At 49.5% G+C, this 22,817-nt stretch overlaps 1 protein-coding gene across 2 annotated transcripts in view; it reads right to left on the bottom strand.

The window, feature by feature from the left end:
* The window catches only part of LOC123376373 (histidine--tRNA ligase, cytoplasmic), a 34,888-nt gene that overhangs the window by 1,160 nt on the left and 10,911 nt on the right, over nt 1-22,817 (bottom strand). For both annotated transcript variants that reach the window (XM_045028307.1, XM_045028306.1), the window contains 10 exons: nt 15,791-15,910; nt 15,349-15,444; nt 14,197-14,322; nt 13,816-13,923; nt 9,016-9,114; nt 4,190-4,283; nt 3,708-3,835; nt 3,384-3,626; nt 1,417-1,533; nt 346-492 (listed from right to left, as the gene is read on the bottom strand). In XM_045028307.1, coding sequence (XP_044884242.1) covers nt 346-492; nt 1,417-1,533; nt 3,384-3,626; nt 3,708-3,835; nt 4,190-4,283; nt 9,016-9,114; nt 13,816-13,923; nt 14,197-14,322; nt 15,349-15,444; nt 15,791-15,910 — 1,278 coding nt within the window. The remainder of the gene's footprint in view (nt 1-345; nt 493-1,416; nt 1,534-3,383; nt 3,627-3,707; nt 3,836-4,189; nt 4,284-9,015; nt 9,115-13,815; nt 13,924-14,196; nt 14,323-15,348; nt 15,445-15,790; nt 15,911-22,817) is intronic.

Genomic DNA, 22,817 nt, shown 5'->3' with positions numbered 1-22,817 from the left:
CTGCAGTACCTGCCACATCAAACAGCCTTTCTGTGTCTCACTGACTCTTCAAGTCAGATGAATGTGACTAGCTTCTTTGATATCTTCTGCCTCCTGAGATGCAGTATATGGGAAGGTGTCCATACTAATACAGCTGCCTTATATCCACTCTTGGGGTATAAAGGAGAAATTCAGCAATGGTACCCAACAATCATTCATGTGGCTGAGAGATTACTGACACCTCAATCTCTCTTCCTACATCCATTCCCACATACTGGGGTGCCTTTGGTCCATTTCATTTTTGGCAAGACAAAGCCTGTTAATGTCTATCTTCAGCCCATCCCTTATATGCAAAGGCATCCTCACCTCTTCCCTGGTAGCTACGACTCGCAGCTTGACAACTCCATCCTTCAGCTCCTGCTCTCCTACGATGGCAACGAGAGGGATTCCGTTGTCTTCACAATACTGCAGCTGGTTCAGCAGCTTGGGGTTCTTCTTATACAGCATCTCTGCCTAGAGGGGACCCACAGTACAGCAATACATTTGATACCTGCTGATTTCTCCAGGCACCCACTTGCCATTCCTGTTTTTGGATTTCCCCGTCTAGTTTGCATTTGAGGCAGCAGGACCAGATCTCTCAGTCACCAGGCAGGGGACAGGGCTCCCCCTTCTGAAGAGCAACCTAATCAGAATGCTTCCAAAACTGAAACAGCTTACCCAGCATTAGCAAAGTGTGCCATGGGCACAGGTGGAGCTCTTAAACTCTGCACTGCTTTGCTGAAGCATAGGGAGCCTCTCCTACCAGTTCCAGTGGTGGTCTGGCAGCTGAGGCTAGAGAGCAAAAGATGCAATATTCCCCAGCTAGGCAAGGCATCAGGGGTGTGGCACGAGGCACAGAGCTCTTTTTCTTAGCTCTGCTGGCATCAGAAGGGCAACTGATGCATGCCACGCTAGAGAGTGCCCTTTGCCCTGTAGAAGAGGTTAGCAATATTCCCAACTTGGAAACCAAGCTGGAGCCAAGTGAGAGCTTGTGTAAAGGATTTCTAGTACTGCACAACCCAGGGAAAGCAGGAAGTCTGGAAACCATGTGCTGCTGCTGTCAGGATGTAGCATGTACAGCTTTCCTTAAAGGGGTGCCAATCTCCCTTCCCAGCGACTGGCAGCTCTGGCCCTGCCTCATGTACGGCAGAGTGAGTGCCTAATTGTAGGAATGGTGAGGCTGGATAGAAGAGAATAGGCAGCAAGGTCACATTCAAGTAGGCAGGGCTTGCTGCTCACGTGGCATGTCTCCCCAGAGTGTCTCCCTCCTCCCCACGTATGGTGTTAGGGTAACAAGAACACGAGGATGGCTCTAGTCCATGCCCAGCACCGGGAATGGAAGGGCTGGAGCCAACCAGTTTCCTTCCTCTCCTTCATTCAGACTCTGCCCAGCCATACCTTGATCCCAGAATCCCACAGCTCAGAGATGAGCTTCAGTCTCTCTTCAAGGAGTTTCTTCTGTGCAGCCGCTACAAGAACCTGTGTCTCTGTAGTCCGGATCTTTTCTTCTGAAGCCTGGATGCAGGGACAGAGTCTTGTGAGAGTTGTTGATGACATAGAGAAACACCCTGCCACTCATGAGCTGAGACACTTCTCACCCACCCAGACCCTTTCTATCAGGAACCACCACCACTTCACACAGAGCACTTTGCTTGCATGGATTCAATGAGGACTGGGAAGCCAGTAGCTTAGACAGTGGAAGAACAAGCCAGCAGCAACGCAGTGGAAGAGCCCCTGGGAACCCCAACAAGCCAAATCCCCAGAGTTCTACATTCTACATCCTTGGGGATCCAATTTGTTTTAAAATGCAGTTTCTAGCTTCCCCCGCTCCAGTGCCACAGGGTTGGAGTTTCCGCTGGAGATGGGCAATTCAATGGACGCTTCCCTCCAGAGGCCTTCCCAGTGTAACAGATGTACTCTCACTGACCTAGCCTAACAAAAAAACATCACCAGCTCCATAGCAGCAGCAGGAAAGGTGGGACCCAGACTGAGCCAGGTACCACTAAGTAAGCAATGCCAAGCTCAAACGAACACACTGTCTCCCCCTTCTGCCCCACTGGAGGCCAGGAGCTTCACCATCTTTGTGCTCTTCCTTCCCTTCTGCCAGTTACTCAAAGTGGCATTTTCCTGGCTCTACTTTGCCTGACAGCCCGCCTGTAAAGCTCACCTGTTAAGGAGAAGCACTGGGCTTGTGCCCCCAGCTGGAGAGGAGATGGTGGCCTAAATAGATTTGTTTTCTTAACATGAGAAAATCAGATCTTGTCTGGTCTGAATTTGCAGGAGGACTCTATGGCTGACGAGAGAGCTAGGGTCATGAAATCACAAGAAACTGAAACATAAACAATTGAGCAGGGAAGGGATTTACAGTCAGGTTGCTTTAGACTGGGTGGTCTGCCCCTTTATGGGCCAGGCAGCCCTGTTATGAGGCAGAGCCCCTTAAAGAACAGGTATTTGGACTTGGGAGAGGGAATGATCAGCTCCAGCTGGGAAGGGTCAGGTGCTTCCCATACAAACTGAAAGAGCTCAGAGGAGGAGAGAAGCTACAGGAAGCATGTTGGCTATTGTGGCAAGGGACCTCTCCCAGGGCGATGGTCCTTAGGACGAAAAGCCTTGGTTTGTGTTAGTTTGTAAGTAGTGTGTTTGAACAATAAATGAAACCCTGAGGAAAATGGTCCAAACCAGCCTCTGGGATGGTGCCAATCCTGCCAGGGCTGTGGAGATAAGTTAAAATAGCCAGTAGGCTACTGGCTTAGCTCCTGACAAAAGACTTGGCAGAAAAGTTCCCAGGAGCAGACATCCCTCCAGCCCAGCAGAAAGGGGCTGGGGAGCTGAGGAAGGAACAAGAGCAGAGGTCAGAGGTAGCACTACAGCGATGGGGTGAGGCACCTTCACAATTCTGCAATGACAGACACTGCTTTCCCCAGTTAGAATGTAAGCTCCTGCCTCCCTGCTCAGTGTATTAAAACCCATGAACACTCCATGTGGTAGCTGTCATTCTGACAACCCTATGCTGTACAACGTTTTCTTTTGGTCAGTAAGCACTTTGGGGCAGGGGGCTGTTTTTTCCATCTTCCTAGGTGTTAAAGCAGCATCTGAACCTGGATCTTTTGTTGCTAGATGGAGCTTCAGAGACTGCGGAGTCACTACTGTGCTGATCTAATATTTACCTGCCTAAAACTGGTTGATCATGTAGAGCGACAGCAATCTGACTTAGGCAACTAAGTGGCTGACCAACACAGGTTGTGAGCCTGCATGCTCCCCTGCCTTGCAGCTTTTGATCAGCCCTGTGTCAGCAGGGAGGAAGGGCAGGTGCCAGTCTGTCCTCCCCAGGATCAAAGGAGAAGTAGCAGCCAGGTGGCACTCACCTCCACTTTCTGCTCCATGATAGAGAAGATTCGCTCGATTCCGATGCTGACTCCCACACAGGGCACCTTCCGCCCCTTGGGGTCAAACATCCCCACCAGCCCGTCATAGCGGCCGCCTCCAGCCACACTGCCCACACTGACCGGCTCCTCCTTGTGGGGGTTCTGAGGCTGAAGCAGGATGGCCTCGTAGATCACCCCAGTGTAATAATCCAGACCCCGCGCTAGGCTCAGGTCGAAGGAGATCTGCGGGACAGGAGGGGAATCCTATTACCAGGCACAACAAATGACTCAGTCAGGCCTGGTCAGTGTCCCTCCACCACTCACCTTATCTGCGATGCCAAACAGGGTCAGGTACTCAAACAGCAGCTTCATGTCTCCCAGCCCCTCCCGGGCCAGCTTGTTCTGGGACAACTTAGGATCCTGGAGCAGCTGCTCAATCAGACCCAGACCGCCTGCAGAAATGACACACAACTTAAATATAAAAGGCAGGGAGGGCCAAGCTCCCATGGACTCGCTCCACTCAGCCTGGCTCACAGCCACCTGCTCACTCCTCCAGCTTCATGCATCTCTATCTCCCTCCGAGAGGATATCGACCATGCATCCTACCTGGGACACCCAGGCTGCAAGTCAGCTAAACATCTGGGGACCCCTGGCATGCACACGCACACCTCTCTTCCCCCCCGCCCCATGCAGAGACCAAGGAAGTTGGAATAGCTGCTGGGAACGTGAAGCGACCCACATGGATTCTCATCTGACCTGGGTGAGGTTGGACAGGGAACCAAGTCTCACATCTCCCTAGAACTCACCATGCAGTTGAACATATTCCCCGATGCGATCCGCAGCCTCTGGCGAGAGCCCCTTCTCTCCAACCATCTCGCTCTTCACATCCTCCCATGTTGCCTGGGGAGGGGGGGGATGAGAATGTTAATCACAGCTCCCCAGGCTGAACCCACTGCTCCTGGAAGTTGTTCTCAGTGGAGCGCTCATCACCATCTCTCCCTGTCTGCCACTGTTCTGCTTCATATAAATAGAGCAGCAAAGAGGAATTGGGAAATCATACTCTAAAGCAGCTTGATGCCTCAGAATTCCAGGATCTAGTCAATTTCTCTCAGGTGAAACAGAACAATGTGGTGCAAGGTATAAAAGAAGATACAGTAAAACTGGTTATAAGAAGAGGAAGTGAGAACACAACTAGAAAAGGCTAAGAGAAAGAAAGAGGGGGAAAAGGTACTGCAGAGGAGACAACAGGGAACACTTTGCAGACAACCCTACCCCACAGCACCAAGGTTGGTAAGTATTTATCTCCCCTCTTTTAACAGAGGGGAAACCGAAGCACATAGTGGTTAAGTGGCTTTTCCAAAGTCACAGCTAGAGTCAGCTTCAGAGCTGTGATTAGTCGGGGTACCTGGGCTCCTGGTCCTGGGATCCCACCACTACAAAGAAAGAGGCAGCGATGAAGACTAACAGATTGGCTACTTTTGTTAGTGACTCAATTGTCTGTGGAATAACGATGCAGGGTGCCAGCATTTACAAATGAATAGCCAATTACATATTTTAGTAGCTCACTAGACCAGGCCATTCACTCCCCTCCTAACTACTATATTTCTTGGGAGTGCTACACTACACAGCATATCCAATGAGCATACCCAACACACACTACCCACTTACCTATGGATCTCCTCAGGGCATTGTTACTCTGATAACATTACCCCTTACCCTGCCTTAAAATCATCTTGTAAATCCACCCCGGGACAACAGCTCTAATGGAATTCATCAAGCAAGAACATGGAGCAAAGCTATCACAGAACTCAGGGGTGACATAGCAAACAAAGCTTTTGTTTTGCTCCAAGGCCTGGGTCACAGCAGTAAAAACATCTGAGCCCACGCAGGACCTGTCCGCTCTACAGCTTCTGCCGCTGCACTGGTTACGAATTGCAGGTCCCATGTTTGCCAGTGCAGATACAGGCTTCCAGGTCACGTCTACACTAAGAAAAAAGGTGTCATTTTTAGAAGGAGACCACTAACACACTGTAAAAACTCTTGTGTAGACAGGGCAAAATGACCAGCTATACCAAGGTAAAACTACACCTTGCCCTTTCTACACTAGTGTTTACAGTGTTATGATCTCATTGTAGAAGCTTTTTCCCCCTAGTGTAGACGAGGCCTGAGTATGCAGCCAGCAGCCTGAAATAGCTCAGGCCTTGTTTCCACTTAAAAATGAGATTGTCCTAGCTACACTGCTCAAGGCTGTGAAAAATTGTGTGACCTCAGCAATATAGTTAGGTTGACCTAAACTTTGGTGTAGATGTAACTAAGTTGATGGAAGAATTCTTCTGACAACCTAGCTACCACCTCTGAGAGAGAGATTAACTACAGCCATGGAAAAATCCCTTCCATCGAAGTAGGAAGCATCTGCACTACGGCAGCACAGGTGCAGTGCCACATGCTCAGAGAGAGACAAACTACATCTGGCATTTTGGGGTTAATGATGAACCACAAAATGCTAGCATTAACTCTTTCACTACTGAGCATTCAAACCTAAGCATCCAGCTAGTAGCCTTTATTGAATGTTGTTAGAATCACTAAAGGAGGCCTCCACAGGAAGAAGAATGCAAGTGTTAGAAGTACCTTCTAGAGCAGTGGTTTTCAAACTGGGGTATGTGTACCCCTAGGGGTACAGGAGCTCTCATCAGGGGGTATGTGAGAAAAATCCTGTAATGGCAGACAATGCATTTTATTTAGGAAGACTTGGCAATCTAGTCATAGGTATATTATTACCCTCAAATGGGGGTATACAGTAGGCTACATTATTTGGAAAGGGGTACGCAGTCTAAAATGTTTGAAAACCACTGGTCTAGAGCAATGGGGGAAGGAGGGCTGCTGCTGCAGGCTTTGTTTTGTTTACAACTACTCAATATAGTTAGTTTACTAACCACTCTGCCTTTTCCTGTGTGTCCCAAGAGATTTCACCAAAGCAGCTGTGTACATTTTTCTCCCCCAAATTCCTCTGAATTAGTAAACGTTCCAGCAAGTTTCCAAGTGTCCTACTGACACCCTTTGCTAGCCCACATAGGGATGCGCAACTCCCAGTGACACCAAGGGTAGTGCTTGCTGTGCGCTTGCAGGGGTGGGCCCTGTGTATAAATCTCTCACTGTTAATACTTTCAAACAAAGGAAGATAATTGAAGTACAGCAGACATCTCAGCTGCAAGGATGGCTCTCAGCGCTGTGAGTAGAGGCAGAGCCAGATTAAGGCACAGACACTATAGGCCCCGGCACAAGGGTTCCCCGCTCCTGCAGTCGGGTGAGCACATCAGAATCTCAGCTTTCATAAAAAAAGTTCGTAGCCCTCATACAGTAGAACCTCAGAGTTATGAACTGACTAGTCAACCACACACTTCATTTGGAACCGGAAGTACACAATCAGGAGGCAGCAGAGACACCTCCCCCACCCCCAAAAAGAAGCAAATATAGTACAGTGCTGTGTTAAATGTAAAATAATAAAGGGGAAGCAGCATTTTTCTTCTTCATAGTAAAGTTTCAAACTTGTATTAAGGCAATGCTCAGCTGTAAACTTTGAAAGAACAACCATAATGTTCTGTTCAGAGTTACGAACAGTTCAAGGTTACAAACAACCTCCATCCCGAGGTGTTCATAACTCTGAGGTTCTACTGTATTTGCAAAGAAAAGCTCAAGACACACAGTGTAACTGGTGTAGCTATATCTGCCTGAGTCTGCAGAGAGTCTGAAACAGTAGCTCTTGAAGGGGGAACTGTCCTATGCATCTCAATTGAGTATTAACGTCAAGACCCAATGCATGGCGTAAGGGGTGGTCAATGCCATCCCAGCACAGGACTGTGTGTATGGCAGGAGGAGAAGATTACAGTGGGTGCAATCCACCCTCTCAAGCAACTACATGTCAGCTACCAGGTTAAGTACTGTGGAAGCTCCCTGCTGTCATTGCTGCCCCTGTCAGAGAGAGCTGGGCCCCTCTTGCTGCTCTATGGGAGGAGAGGGAAGAAGGGGACCCTATGCTAATGTCTGTGCCTCTCTGGGAGGGGAGAGGGCCCCCCACCATCAGGGCTCCATGTGTGTGTTTGTGTGGAACCACGGCACAAGGAGGTCACAGGGCCCCTTCTCTGTCATGGTGTCCCTAGGGCCCTAGGTTGCCTTACCCTGGCTCTTTAACTCTTTAACTCTGTTTACAGATTTTCCAGTGGTCTGGTTTTTGGCTCCTACTCTTTATAACATTCTTTTAAGATTTCCCCCTTCAGTTAGCACAGATGAGCAAAGTCATTTACAGCCTTAACTCCAGCTTTGTAACGTCTGCCTGGGAATTACAGTCAAGACTCAGCGGCAAAGAAAACTGTCTAGAGAGGCAGCTGAAGGCCAACCCACCTTTTGACCTCATTCATCTTCAGGAACCAAAGTGGAGGTGAGAATTGCTGCTATTGTTCCTCCTGGAATCAAAGCTATTGACCAGTGCAGTGTGCTGGTTTGTTATCTTTAACTTTGGCTACAATAGAGAATTGCACCATTACAGCTCATCCACACTAGCCAGCCTGGTTGTCATAAGCCTGTCCACCACAAGAAAGGTGCAGATTCCACGCACTGTGGGTACCAATCCCTGCACTCCCAGCTTCTTCAGGCTGGTCTCTCTTTTCTTCTTCTGTACTTTCATTTGACTGGAACATGGAGATGGTTTCACCACTACCCCACCTCCCTAAGCACCCACAGTGCAGCTCCTTCCTTCCTCACAGGACACACATGTTGCTAGGGCAAGGGATGCTTTGAAGTGACAAGTCCGCATATGACCCCAGCCTCCCACAGACACTACAGCCAGCAATGCCCAGCCTCCACAGACTGTGTGTCTCCTGCTTTGATGCTGGCTGGAGCATTGTCGAGCAGTAGAGCACTTGCTCACAGGGTGATATTTACAGAGCCATTGACAGGACAATGCCTCTACATCCTAGTCATTTGCAAATTCACCTGACAGAACTCAGCCCTCATTCACCTGAGGCTTGCAGGATCCTGGCTTCTATACTCCTCCTGCAGCAGTCTGCCACTATGCCAGATACCAAGGCTTTAGCAAGGTTCCATCTAGACTATACTACAGATCTGGAGAACAGCTGGGCTGTAATGAGGTCCCCAGCATAACAGTGGATGTTGATGGCCCCAAAAACATTGAATTAGAAAAAAGCTTTTGAACGTTCTGATGCAGCATGGATTCCAGATGGCAACCAGGAGTGGGGTGGTGGGATCCCTGCTCCAGGCACACAGGAGCTTCACTAATCCAGGTTAATAACCAGCAGCTCATCCTTTAAGTCTTGTGATGGTGAATTAAGAGACTTGCAGAATCCCATGGATTTAGGCTGACTTGCACTGTAAATCTGTTTGCTCAGGACCCATTGGGGATGTTAAAGGAAATAGGGTGTTTCGTGGAGACCTAGTTACACTATCTAGGTGCTTAACCCCTAATGTCCAACGCATGGGGGAAGAAAAGAACTAATTCAACATTTACTAGCATTCTCTAACCAGATTCCACTGCCCTTAGTCTGTCTGAGCAGTCTGTGTTGACTGGGAGGGCTGTGAAACCCACAAAGCAGCAGTAACAGGCAACGTCAGCCCTTACCTTGTCTAGTTTGTCCACAGTGGAGCAAATCGTTCGGAACTTGCTGTCTGGTACCCCACAAACTGCAAACATCCCATCAAGGATACGCCGGTCGTTGACCTGGAAGGAAGCAGAGTCACTCAATGGGAACCCAATGGAAATATCCCAATTACAACAGAATCTTCAGCTTCACTCCTCTCAGACTTTGGGGGTAGAGAAGAGGGGCTGGCTACCACCCTGACCCCACCTAGCCAGCTACCCCTACCACCATCAGCTCCCAGAAGTCCCAGGGGCTTAGCTGCTCCTGCTACGAAACAGTGGACAAGTGTAAACTGGATGACAATTTAGCTGGACTTTCAAAAGCCTCTGACAAAGGACCTCACAGGAGACTATTCAGGAAAGAGAGGCACGGATGAGAATTAAAGTCCCATCATGGAACAGAAACTGGGCAAGACAGAAAACAAAGAGGAGGAGGAAATGTTCAGTTTTCAGCATGGCAAAGGTTAACAGCAGGTGTCCCAAGTTTCTGTATAAGGACCAGAGTCTAATGAACACTTCAACAAGCAGCAAGGTGGCAACGTGACAATTATTACAGTTAGCCCAGTCTGAGGAGCCAAGGTAGGTGCGTGGGGGGCAGAACAGCAGACAAAGCTCAAATAATTCCAATGCAAGGTAATGCACAGCAGAGAAAATCATCTGAATTACTCAGGCACGGCTGGGTTTCAAACTAACTACCACCACTCACGGGGAAAAAACCTGTGCACCAATGAAAACTGAGCAGCAGTGGTCAATAATGAAAACAGATGCAAAAGGAACGGGACAGGAAATACTGGAAATATTCAATCCATTAAATGCCTCAATGGCATGCCCTCACCTGGAATACTAATAACAGTTCTGGTCACCTTCTCTCAATGGAGAAAGGTAATAACTGAGATATACCAATCTCCTAGAACTGGAAGGGACCTTGAAAGGTCATCGAGTCCAGCCCCCTGCCTTCACTAGCAGGACCAATTTTTTCCCCCAGATCCCTAAGTGGCCCCCTCAAGGATTAAACTCACAACCTGGGTTTAACAGGCCAATGCTCAAACCACTGAGCTATCCCTCCTCCCCTAAAAGCACAAAGTGTGGGTGCAGAAAGAAGGGAGAGCAGAGATTCAAAGTCAGGAAAGTCTTCCAGATGGGAAGAGACTTGAACAATTGAAATGAGTCTACAACAGAGATTAATTCACTGACAAAAAGTTTCATTAACACAGAGTTAAGATTGCTGGATAGTAACTTGTGGCCTTGCAAAATGCTGACTCCAGCAAAACTTAGACTTTTGAAAAGAATCAGGAAATACAGAGATAAGGCAAATACCCAGACCCCCTTCATTCTGCCCCCCTGCAGCTGGCAACAGCCCCTTGGAATTAGCTGCATGCACTCCAGCTGCTTTCACTGCCTTAGATTTCACTGCATTGAATGGTGGAGGGATTAGCTGAAGCAGATTGGAAGAGCCATGATTGAGATATGAAGCTATTGTGGGGTGGGAGGGTGCCCCTCTAAGGGTATGTGAGAGCCCCTCTCCCTTACCTGCGCATGTGATCAAAGGAAAGAGGTGCATGTCTATCTTGGGAGATACTCATGCAATGTAACACTGAAATGAGGTGTAGCAGGGTGCAGGAGTCTTCTTGCCCCGGGGATTGTCAGCAGTTAGGCGGAAGTAAGATGAACCTTGTCTGTGGGTTCAATGAAGGGTAAGGGAAAGTACAGTAGAAAGCTGTAGTATTAGATGGCATTGTGTGCCTAAAAATGAAGGCGGATGTAAAGTTTAGCAGCAGTAGTGTTCTTTCTGTGGAGCTGTGTGGGGCAAACGTAGGCAGCTCCTTTTCAGTACAATGCAAAGGCAGAGGGCAAGTATGTGTTATGGCACATGGGCACTCTGCTCCAAGAAGGCAGAGATATGGTTGTATGGGCGTGTACCATAACACACTATTTCATGGTTTTCACAAGCTTGAATTTTGCTGAGCACTCAGCAACCTTAACTCTGCTTTAACCAAATTTCTTGTCAGTGAATTTCCTGTTGTTTTTTTTAAACAGAAAAATGTTATTGGTAGGAGTTAGTGTTCTTTATGGGGCAGCTGTAATTATCATATAGATTTGCAGTTGAGATGCTCTCCATCAGATCTCAAAGCACTTTACCAAGAAAGGAAACAGCATTATCCCTATTGGGACACTGAGGAACAGAGTGATGCTGGGACGTGGGCAACGTCACTGAGCAGCCTGTGGCAGCAGCAAAAATAGAACCCTGGTTTATTGAGTCCAAGTCCATTATTCTAACCACTAGACCACTTGGTGGCTGTCATTCCTGTGTGCTCTTGCCATATACTTTGTGAGGCTTAGGAATAGTTAGGCATATGTCTAACTGAAAAGCTAAGCTCTCTCACAAATGTTGTTCTCAATTTCACTCCCCCAAAGGGACAGTGGGTTCCATACTGGGTCAGATGTCCAGCATTAGGGACCTCTGTGACAGGATCAGAGCCCAGGTTTGATCCATAGATCTGTGCACAAAAAATGCTGTTAAAAATCTCTCAATTTTGAGAAAAGCTGGGGTTTTTTTGGGGGGGGGGCTGCTGTATCTCCAGAACCCCTTGATCAAATGACCCCACATTTGGACCAATAACTCTACCCCATGAAGCACACCAAAAGTCAAGGCATACCCATGTAACTATGTAGACTTTAGAGCACACAGAGCAGGGGTGGGCAAACATTTTGGCCTGAGGGCCACATCGGGGTTCTGAAACTGTATGTAGGGCTGGGTAGGGAAGGCTGTGCCTCCCCGAACAGTTTGGCCCCCACCCACATCCGCCTCCTCCCACTTCCCACCCCCTGACTGCCCCCCTCAGAACTCCCAACCCATCCTACCCCTCCTGCTCCCTGTCCCCTGACTGCCCTGACCCCCATCCACACCCCTGCCCCCTGACAGGCTCCCAGGACTCCCATGCCTATCCAACCCTCCCTGTTCCTCATCCCCTGACCGCCCCCCCCGACCTCCGCCCCATCCAACTGCCCTCTGCTCCCTGTCCCCTGACTGCCCCCCGGAACCCCCTACCCCTTATCCAACCCCCCCGCTCCATGCCACTTTACCATGCCACTCAGGCTGGCCGCTCTCACAGCCATGCTGCCCAGACCGCTGCCAGCACAGCGAGCTGAGGCTGCAGGGGAGAGGGGACAGCAGGGGAGGGGCTGGGGGCTAGCCTCCCCGTCCGGGAGCTCAAAGGCCAAGCAGGTGGCCTGTGGGCCACAGTTTGCCCACCTCTGACACAGAATCATCATTTAAACAGAAAGCTGTTCTTAACTTAAACTAGCAAGGCACCAGCTCTGTATATAAAAGAGTAAATGACAGAGAACTAATCTTTAATGAAGGATAGAGAGAAGGCAAATCGGGCACTTCTAGTCACTTTCTCTCAGAATACACAACAGCAGGACATCCAATTACATCAAAAACTCAAGGGATTTTTAAATTGCACAATGCATAATTAAGCTGTGGAACTCATCGCTACAAGATGTAACTAGGCCAACCATTTAGCCGGCTTAAAAAGGCAATCAGATGTTTATATGGAGAATGGGCACACCTGCAGTTACACAACGGAGGGAACAAATTTTTGGAGGATTCTAAATCCTCCTATGTCAGGGCATAAACCAATCACTGACTGATGAAGGTCAGGGCAAGCAGCTTTCCCTGTGGGCAGGTTATTCCATATCTATCTATCACGGGGATTCTTGCCCCTTCCTCAGAAGCACCAGCTGCTGCCACTGTCAGAGAAGATACTGGATTAGATGGACCTTGGGTCCAACAACACAGATAGCCCCCATCATAACCAGATATCCCACTAGGAAATCCCAGAAACAAGTCTGCAGCCAGGGCTGACTTCCACCCCTCCAACTGATCCACAGAGCCCAGCAGTCTCTCGCTAGGTCTACGAACTCACAGGGGGCCTTAGCTGCCTCCAAGGTTCTCCCGACACCACTACTCCCATTGCTGTCTCGGGGCACTTGGTCCCTTTCTAACACCCTAGCTACCTCTAATTTCCTCAGGTCCCATTGCCCCCATTTGTTCAGGGTAGACTATAAGAGAGGCTGCGTCTGCACAGCAGTACGTGCTGCGTGCTACCACACATGGGCCGGGGGTTGGTCTCTTGTTGCGCAGCAGGAGCTCAGCCCAGGGACAGATTCCTGGAGGAGGTGATGGATTCTCAAAAGGGAGCAGGGATGAAGGTCATCAGTACGAGGGTGAAGGTGTGGAGCTTGCAGACTCAAGGTGCAACACGCAGGACCTCACCATGAGAATCATAAGCCCTGGAGGAGGAGATGAATACTACCGGACCCTTCTTTTTAGCACTGGGTGCCCAACATAGCAGTCGCCCTGCTGCCTGAGCTGGGTTTGAGAGCTGCTGTCTGACTCCACCCACCAAAACATGACAAGTTCTACACCTCCTGGAGCAAAGCACATTAGACATGTAACAGAAATGAGGCTTAACACCCTTTACTACAACAGGCAGAGAAGTTGGGTGACCCTGTCCGCCCCAGAACTCCCTTCTGAAGAGCAGCTTGAGATGGTGGTTGCCAGGTGACAACCAGTGTCAAGCCTGGTAGTTTCTCTAGCATAAACAATGCAGAGAGAGGAGATGCCACAGACACTGCGGGTTCTGGATCAATCTGCACTGTGCATTACAGAGGGTGCAGGTGCTGCTGGGCTGAGACCAGGAACAAGCAGAAAGCAAGGAGAATGCTCTTCACTTCACATCATCGTGTATTGAAACTGGCACCTGACTCTGGTTTTACCTTAATGAGGAAGTCTCCAATCTGCAGCCCGCTCAGGATCTCATGCACAATCTTCAGACACTCAGCATCGGGAATCATGGGGTCAAACTGTCCGGCGATGTCAAAATCCTGGGGCACAAGCACAGGCAGTGAAAATGTGGGAAATGTAACAACTAGGGGAGCCCAGTAGCAACCAGGGTCCCCAGATATCCAGCTCCCCATGTGGCACCCTGTCCCCAGACACAAAACGGGAGTTCTCTTCCTCCCTGTCCACTTCCTTGTGCTTTGAGCCAGCACTGTAGTCACACATATAGGTCCACCTTGACTGAGTTCCTGGGGAACCCTGGACCCAGACACACAGCTCCCTGCGGCATGGAGAGCATTCAGGCTGCCGGTACTCACACACTGGTAGAACTCCCTGTAGCGGCCCCTCGTCATGGCTGGATTATCCCGTCTGTAAACTTTGGCAATGTGGTAACGCTTAATGTTGGTGATTTTGTTCATTGCCAAATAACGAGCAAAGGGCACCTGAGCACAAAGGGTTAAGGGTGGAATGCAAGAAGACTCTCCTGTGGCTCGGAAGGTCCAGGACAAGGGGTTTGGTGTGGACAGGATCACCCAACTTCTCTGCATTTAGTAGCAAAGGGTGTTATGCCTCATTTCTATTATGTGTCTAACCAGCCCAATTATCACTCTGCAGGCAGAAGTCTGGTTAACCCCTCCCCTGTTATCCAGGCTCAGTAAGGTACACACCCTTCTCCAGGAGTAACAGCTAAGAGCATTCATGCTCACCGCCTCAATCACTGAAGCCAAAGGGAAGAAAAGGAGACAGCCCTGCAGCAATTACTACTATCAGACATTCTGCTTCATGAAGGCATCACAGCTTCATTAACCCCCATAAGAACGGCCATACTGGGCCAGACCAATGGTCCATCTAACCCAGCCTCCTGTCTTCTGACAATGGCCAGCAGCGGATGTGTCAGAGGGAATGAACAGAACAGGGCAATTTATCAAGTGATCCATCCCCCATCATCCAGTCCCAGCTTCTGATAGTCAGAGGTTTAAGGACACTCAGAGCACGGGATTGTGTCCCTGACCATCTTGGCTAATAGGCACTGATGGACCTGTCCTCCATGAACTTATCTAATTCCTTTTTGAACCCAAGCATAGTTTTGGCCTTAATAACATCTCATGGCAATGAATTCCACAGATTGACTGAGCGTTGCGTAAAGACGTACTGCCTTATGTTTGTTTTAAACCTGCTGCCTATTAATTTCATTGGATGATCCCCGGTTCTTGTGTTATATGAAAGGGAGAATAATAGTTACAACAGCTGAGTACAGTGAGTCACAGCGAGTCTGGCATAGCCGGGAACAGAACCCAGGTCTCTATTCCCAGACCTGTGCTCTTCCCACTGGGCCCTGTTGCATGACTGCCCCACCACTGAGGACCTCCCCATCTCCCTCTTGAGGCCTCCACATGATACTGCCCATCAGTGAATGTACTGTGTAGGATGAAATCGGCATGCCAGGAGCAGGAACTGTGGCAGGATACAGTGAGGTCATAGCGAAGAGACAGCAGCTCTCCCCCCTGGTCTTTCAGGTCATAGATGAGCTTCGAGTCCTCCCCATACTTTCCTGTCAGAGTTTCCTAGATGAAACAGAGAGATGACATCTCAGGTGAGTAGGGACAAAGCCTAGGAGCACAAAGCTGCAACAAGAGGCTCAGTGAGGAAGCAAGGAGATGCCCCGTGTCCACGTGATAAGCCAAGGGTGCAACCTTTAAACCACAGCTTTACTAAAGAAGGCTCTCACTTTTAATGGGAGCTGCTCACACTGAGGCCTTAGTCAGGGCAGCTACCATACTTTAAAATGCACCCAAAGATTTCAAGGGGCAAACAGCTACAGGCCTGGGGATCATGTTCAATTCACGGGTCAGTGCCTTAACCAGCACAGCCACCCCCTCCCAGATGTCACCTCACAGCTCCTGCACTCACCTTCAGCTCAAACACAGGGGTGTCGATGACCTCAGCTCCATGGCGCTTGAAGGTGCCGATAATGATGTCGAAGACTTTCTCCCGGATGGCCATCTGCTTGGGGTTGTAGTCCCGGGTGCCCTGAGACCCCAAATCAAAGGGAAGTGGGTGAGAAGAAGAGCAGAGAACCATGGCCTGAGCTAGTGGAATGATTCTGCCCAGATGAACATTAACATGGATGGGTACATTCTGCTTCTTCCATGCACAAAGAAAGGAAGTGGTGGACTAGGTGTGTTATGTGTCTAAAATACTTACAAAGCCAGAAAGACAGGGATACACAACAGGGAACAGCATCAATACACCTGGTGAAAGGGAATTAACCAAAAGCAAAAGCTCCAGCCCAGAGAAGAAAAAGATGGTCCAAGGATCTCTTAAAATGTAGGTGAAAGCCACAAGATGCCGCCCAGAAGGGACCTGGCTACTTATACAGCTGCTGGGTAACACACAGCTAATGGGAGCCAGAAGGTGGAGAATCCAGCATGGATCCAATTACTTCTACAGAACCAATAGCATGCTTGGCCCTATATAGACACGTATAAAGGCAAGGTCCCTGCCTTGAAGAGCTCACAGTTTAGAGAGGCACCAAAGAAAGGAAGATTTTTCTGAGTCAGTGTCTGGTAAAATAACCCAACTAAAGGATAAGGCTGAGATGACAGAGGAGCTTTCAAAATTTAGGAGTAAAGCATCAGGCTTATAGGTGTTTTAATCTAAGAATTCCTTTAGACAGAGAAATTGGACATTTCAGCAAGACCAGAGGGTCTGATACTTGTCTCCTGAGTGCACCTTTGCTATGTGAAGGGGATGAGATTTCTCATTCCATTTCTTCTTTGTTAGAATCACTGAATCATTCTGATCATCCTCTCCAGACAGCCAAAAACCACTATGGCTGACTATTAATAAATTCAGACCTTATTCTCACATGGCAGTTCCCGGCTTTGCCTCTTCTACTGATAGTCATATGTGATGTCAGGGAGAGAAAGGGGGCACACAGTATTAAATAACGTATGATTCTGTGGGCCAGAAAAGGAAGATCGGCTTTTAATGTTATGTTTACTGCACTGAGATGTCATTCAGGCAGAGAAACTGGGAGGCAGCAGCTAAGATTTTTTCAGATCTTGAGAAGCTGGGAATTGTCTCAAATTTTAAATAACTAGAGACTTTCTTCCACTTTTGCGGTCTTACTAGTTACTTTTTTATTTTAGCTAAAATTTGGAGCACAGGAGCAAGATGGATCAAGGGATCAGGTTATCCAGCCTTTCACCTACTAGTCATGGATTCAAATGCAGCCCACATTCATTACCATCCACAGGTTGCTTAGTGGTCTTTGTGGAATGAGTTGAGGGGTCTCTGTCTAGTGCCTAGTGGACAGATGTCCACATCACACACACTACTATCACAAATGGCATTAATTACCCCCTTTCTGCTGTTCTCAGCAGAGGCCAAAAAATGACAAGGCCCAAGATTGAACTCCCATGGCCATAAGGACGGGCCCTTCTAGAAGAAGGCAGACACAAATGCAGGTGGCATGCCCTGCTGCTAGCCATCCCAGACATTGCATCTCACCTGACACCAAAAATCTCTAGAAAAAGACATTTCCATTTTTTTTAATTAAAAGTTTCTAGTGACTGCCTGTGATGTCTTTAGCCCTGGCCACACCAGCAATTTTTTGCAATTATCCTGCCATTGGTCTAGCACCAGCGTGGCACCCCTGAGGCTAGAACGCGCAGCAGTGCTAATGTAGGCTAGCTGCCAGCTTTTACAGTGATAAAGACACTCTGCACTAGTGCTCCAGCTGCTGCCAAGGCCACTGCTACTGTAACAACAGGAGACTGCCTGAAGATTGTGCCATGTGTACAGTGGCACAGCCTTTGAGCCTACAGATCTATTCAGCCATTTACACCACATTTATCACTGTTATTTGAGCAAACCATAGCTCTAAGCCGGCAGTTCTCAAACTGTGGGTCGGGACCCCAAAGTGGGTTGCGATCCCATTTTAATGGGGTCGCCAGGGCTGGCTCAGACTTGTTGGGGCCTGGGGCTGAAGCCCAAGCCCCACTGCCCGGGACCGAAGCCAAAGCCCAAGGACTTCAGGCCTGGGTGGCAGGGTTCAGGTTACAGCAGGCCTGCACAACTCATAAAGCGGCGAGGGCCACATTCCTCCAAAGAAAACAGCTAAGGGCCGAAACCTCCCGGCCCCGCAGAAACACCCCGCCCCAGGGCCGCCCAGCCCTGCAGAAACAAACCCTCCTTCCCCAGCACCGCCCCACCAAAACAGCTGGGGGCCAAAAAGGAAGGTTGGGGGTGGGGAGGTGATACTTTATTTTATATCAACCAGGGGCTCCCAGCTGAAGAGGTGGCTGGGAGCCCTCAGGGGCAAATTAAAGGGCCCGGGGCTCCGGCGGCTGGGGGAATCCAGCAGGGCCAGCTCTAGGTTTTTTGCTGTCCCAAGCAAAAAAAAAATTTGCTTGCCCCCTGTCCCAGCCCTGGGCTCCCCCCTGCTGCCCCAGTCCTGGACTCTCCCCCCTACCCACACCCCTGCCGCCCCAGCGCTGGGTTTCCCCCTTTCATCCCCACCAGTGCCCTCCCCTCACCCCGCTGCTGCCCCAGCCCTGGGCTCCCCTCCACCAGTGCCCCCCCCCACCTCCTGCCGCCCCAGCCCTGGGTCACTGGTAACTCGCTCCCAGGGTGGGTCATTCAGCAGGAATTTTGGATGTGCACAAAACACAGACAGGATTGGTTCCCATATGGTTACAGAGCTGCAGTAAAGTGGAACAATTTTCAGCTTGTGTGATTGGAGGATATCTGGATGCATATTATAAGACTGTCCTCCATAAATGAGGAAAAGTTGAGGTGCCTTTATTATTCTTTTGTTCCACTCTTTCTTTCTATGGGGAATTTGCCAATGCAATATCACTGTCTTCCTTTTAAACAAACAAAAAGGCAATGGCTGTTGAAAATAGTAATTCCAGTCCTAATAAGCATTTCTTGCTCAATTTTATCCTACTTTTTCTACAGCAAGTTACAGTGGATCAGTATATTTGATTTGGGAGAAATGAAGTAACAGCTGCCCAAACTGAGCTTGAGCACTCCTGAATTTTGAGGTGTTCAAATCTGGAAGGTAGGTGCTGCGGGGGGGGGGGGGGGAGGCTGTGGGCTCCACTGGGGAGCATGGCAGCAACATGTCTGGAGCTGCATGGAGCCAGATACGCTGGTCTGAGTGGCATGGTAAGGGGGCTGGGGGTGGGAGAAGGTGTAGGGGGCTCCGGGGGGCAGTCAAGGGACAGGGAGCAGGGGGGTTGGATGGGGCGGAGGTTCGGGGGGGCAGTCAGGGGACAGGCAGCAGTTGGATAGGCATGGGAGTCTCAGGTGTTCATCAGGGGACAGGTAGGGGGTGAGGTTGTGAGGGGAAGTTGGGGGGATCTCAGGAGGGGGCAGTTGGGGACAAGGAGAAGGGAGGCTTAGATAGGGGCTGGAGTCCCAAGGGGCAGTTAGGGGCAGGGGTCTCAGGAGGGGGCAATCGGGGGACAAGGAGCAGCAGCATTTAGATAGGGGGTGGGGTCCTGGGAGAGGGGTATCAGGGGACAAGGACCAGCGGTGTTTGAAAGGGGTGGGGGTTCTGGGGGGCAGTTAGGGCAGGGGTCCGTGGAGGGGGCAATCAGCAGCCGTGGACCGGGATTCAAAGGGCTCTGGGCTCCCCGCGGCTGCGGGCAACCCAGAGCCCTTTGATTCCCGGCCACGGCTGGGATTTAAAGGGCTCTGCACTCCCCGTGGCTGCGGGCAGCCCAGAGCTTTCTGACTCGCTGCCGCGGCTGGGATTTAAAGGGCTCTGGGCTGCCCGCAGAGCGCCGTGTGCGGGGGATTCAGAATCCCCCCGCGGGTCGCACAGTGAGGCTCCGCGGGCCGCATTGTTGTGCAGGCCTGGGTTACAGGCTCCCTGCCTGGGCTGGAGCTCTTGGGCTTTGACTTTGGCTCACCTGCCCAGGACAGTAGGGCTCAGGCTTTGGCCCTGCCACCTGGGGCAGCTGGCCTCAGGATTTGGTCCCCGCTCCTCGGATCGTGTAATAATTTTTGTTGTCAGAAGGGGGTCGCAGTGCAATGAAGTTTGAGAACCCCTGCCCTAAGCAATGCTAACTTCCCCCATTTACTTGAATTGAGTGCTAATGGAAGCTACCTTATTACCTTTGAAACTGGGGACATATTTAAAGGAACCTGAAACAGACAGAATTCCTGAGCTTCTGTAAAATTCTAAAGAGAAAAACATCTACAGCAGATTAAAACTGACTGACCTATGTCCTATTTGGCCAGCCTCAGCATGCTCAGGGCCCCACAAGACAAAGAAAATGACAGTCCCTATTCCAGGAACTGTACTTTAAGAACTGTCAGTTACTGCCCCAGCAGCAAGATCCATCATCAAGCAGATATCTAACATCAGCTACAAGGCTGGGAAACCTGAGCTGTTAGCTTCCTGGTTCCTTCACCAGATGTGGCAACCACTGTAAATGGTCTGGCTGCTCCAGGGAAAATGCCACATAACATCCTTGCACCCTGCCGGTACTCATTACTTGAGGGAGGAGCTGGCTTTTGCAGGGGGTGTGAGGTTTGAGGCTCACAGCTGTGATTGCCCTGGAAGAGCAATATTTTAAAGAAAAGTTTTCTAGCTCTTCTCCTGGTGAATAGCCTTGAAGACGTAACTGATGCAAACTGGTCACCAGGGTTACTTATTACCACCATGCCCCAAAGATCACAGGTTAGTCACAGTCCTCTCACAGCCACTCTGGGGGCCTTTGGGTTCCCTTCATTTTTCAGAAGACCCCAGATCAGTTCACAGCTAGATGGGCACCATTGCCCAGGCAACCGCTGATGGAGCTTAGATGGCCACAAGTGCCCTTCGAGACAGATGCCTTCAGTTATCAGCTCCTCTGCTGAGCAGCCAGCATGATCTCTGGTCAAAAAGGAGCAAGTCAATAGAGAGAGGCAGCATGGTCTACGGTTTTTCAATCTGTGGGTCAGGACCCAAAACTGGGTTGCCAGAGTGTTTCAAAGGGTCACATGGCAGCTCCTGTGGTGCCTGTCCCATGGGGCTGGCTGGGTTTGCTTCCCTGCCCCAGGCAGTGCAGCCTCTGGGGTCCCAGCGCCACTCAGGTTTGGCCCAGCTGTCATAATAACTGGAGTCCGGATAGGCCAAATTTGAATGAGTGGCACGGCAATCCCGTGAATTAGGTCACAACTCCACTCACCCAAATTTGGTCCAGTCAGGGAGCAGGGCCAAACCTGAGCGGTGCTGCAACCCTGGAGTTTGCAACACCCAGAGCAGAGAACCACGCCCAGCTAGCCCCACAGCACAGGAGCTGCAGGAACTGCCACTGTGGGGAGAGTGCCGGGCAGGACCCAACCCTCCTGGAATCCAACCAAAATCACCCCAGGGCCTCCACCCCCAGACTATTTACTGCGTTGTGACAAGCCATAAACATTTACAAATGGGTCCTGAGCCCAAAAAGATTGAGAACCACTGACTTAGGGAGACTATACAGGCTACATGCAGGGCAAGGTGGCAGCATTACCTGCCATATGGAGTGTCCCTTGCAATACACATGCTCACTCGGTCTGCTGTCAGTTACATCAGCTCTTCTGGGGTTTATGAAAACCAGGATAAAACCCCGCACTTTGTTAACTGTCAGGAGGAAGCCCTGAAGTCTAGGACATTCATCTATCTTCAAGTCACAAGGTTAAATTATTTATTTATCAGCACTGGAGACAGTTTCTCTTTAATGCATAGTAAAGTGTGGTCATAGTAGGCAAGACAGTGAGGGATTTCTGGAAAGGTAGGGCTGGAATACACACAAAGTTGCACTGTTTAAACTAATGATGGGTTTCTAAACTGACGCATGTTCTGTTTGCAGATGGGAGTTGCTGGTGGCCAGGTATTTCACAGACTTGGCTGAGGACACTAGGGAATCTTTGAAAGTGCCCCTCCCAGTGCAGTTACCAGGCTGTTCTGTGAAGTCTAGCTGCTTTGACTTGGGACAGCCCATGAGAACATGCCACAATACAATCTGGATCACCAGAGAAACTGTCCCCTGCAGATCTTCTGTCTTAGAGAACAATTATTTGGATTGTGCCAGTGTATTTGGCACTATATAAACAAAAGAGCAGGACTTTGCCCCAAACAGCTCACAAAGGATTACAGGAATTACTCTCCCAGATCAGGTCAGTAATTGGTGCTTTAAAAAGTACAAGAAACCCCAAAATGGACAACTATGGTATGGAATAACTTGTCCACAGAGGACATTCTTCCTAATTCTAGTCAGTTTGTGGTTGGCTTATGTCCCAAAGCTTGAGGATTTAAATCTACGTTATTTTGGGGGTATTTTTGTTGTTGTTTTTGGATGCAACATGTGGATATTCTCATTACCCATGAGAATGGCCACACTTTTTTTTGACTCCTACTAGAGAAAAAGAGAACGGGAGACAAAAACAGAGCAGGGTGATGGAATAAGGAAGATAAGCTTGTGGCTGATATTAAAACAATTGTTTTTTAATGCACCGAGTCTATGATCTTTTGGCCCTTCATTCATTTTGAAGGCCAAGACTATAACAGGGTTCAAAAAAGAGCTAGATAAATTAATGAAGGATTTGTCCATCAATGGCTATTAGCCAGGATGGGCAGGGATGGTGTCCTTAGCCTCTGTTTTGCCAGAAGCTGGGAATGTGCGACAGTGAATGGATCTCTTGATGATTTACCTGTTCTGTTCATTCCCTCTGGGGCACTTGGCATTGGCCACTGTCAGAAGACAGGATACTGGGCTAGATTGACCTTTGGTCTGACCCAGTATGGCCGTTCTCATGTTCTTATATGTTCTTAATCTATCCACATAATACTGTTTAAGTGTATAGTCCTTTTAAAAAACATATATTCTAAAGAGAAGCATGTGAAGGCCTGGGGGCCACACAGATCATGCACACAAGGCTCTTATGGAAGATGACCCGC

Source organism: Mauremys mutica, chromosome 8 (assembly GCF_020497125.1).
Source record: "Mauremys mutica isolate MM-2020 ecotype Southern chromosome 8, ASM2049712v1, whole genome shotgun sequence".
In the NCBI taxonomy this organism is placed as follows: domain Eukaryota; kingdom Metazoa; phylum Chordata; order Testudines; family Geoemydidae; genus Mauremys; species Mauremys mutica.
This window is presented reverse-complemented; position numbering and strand designations above follow the sequence as displayed.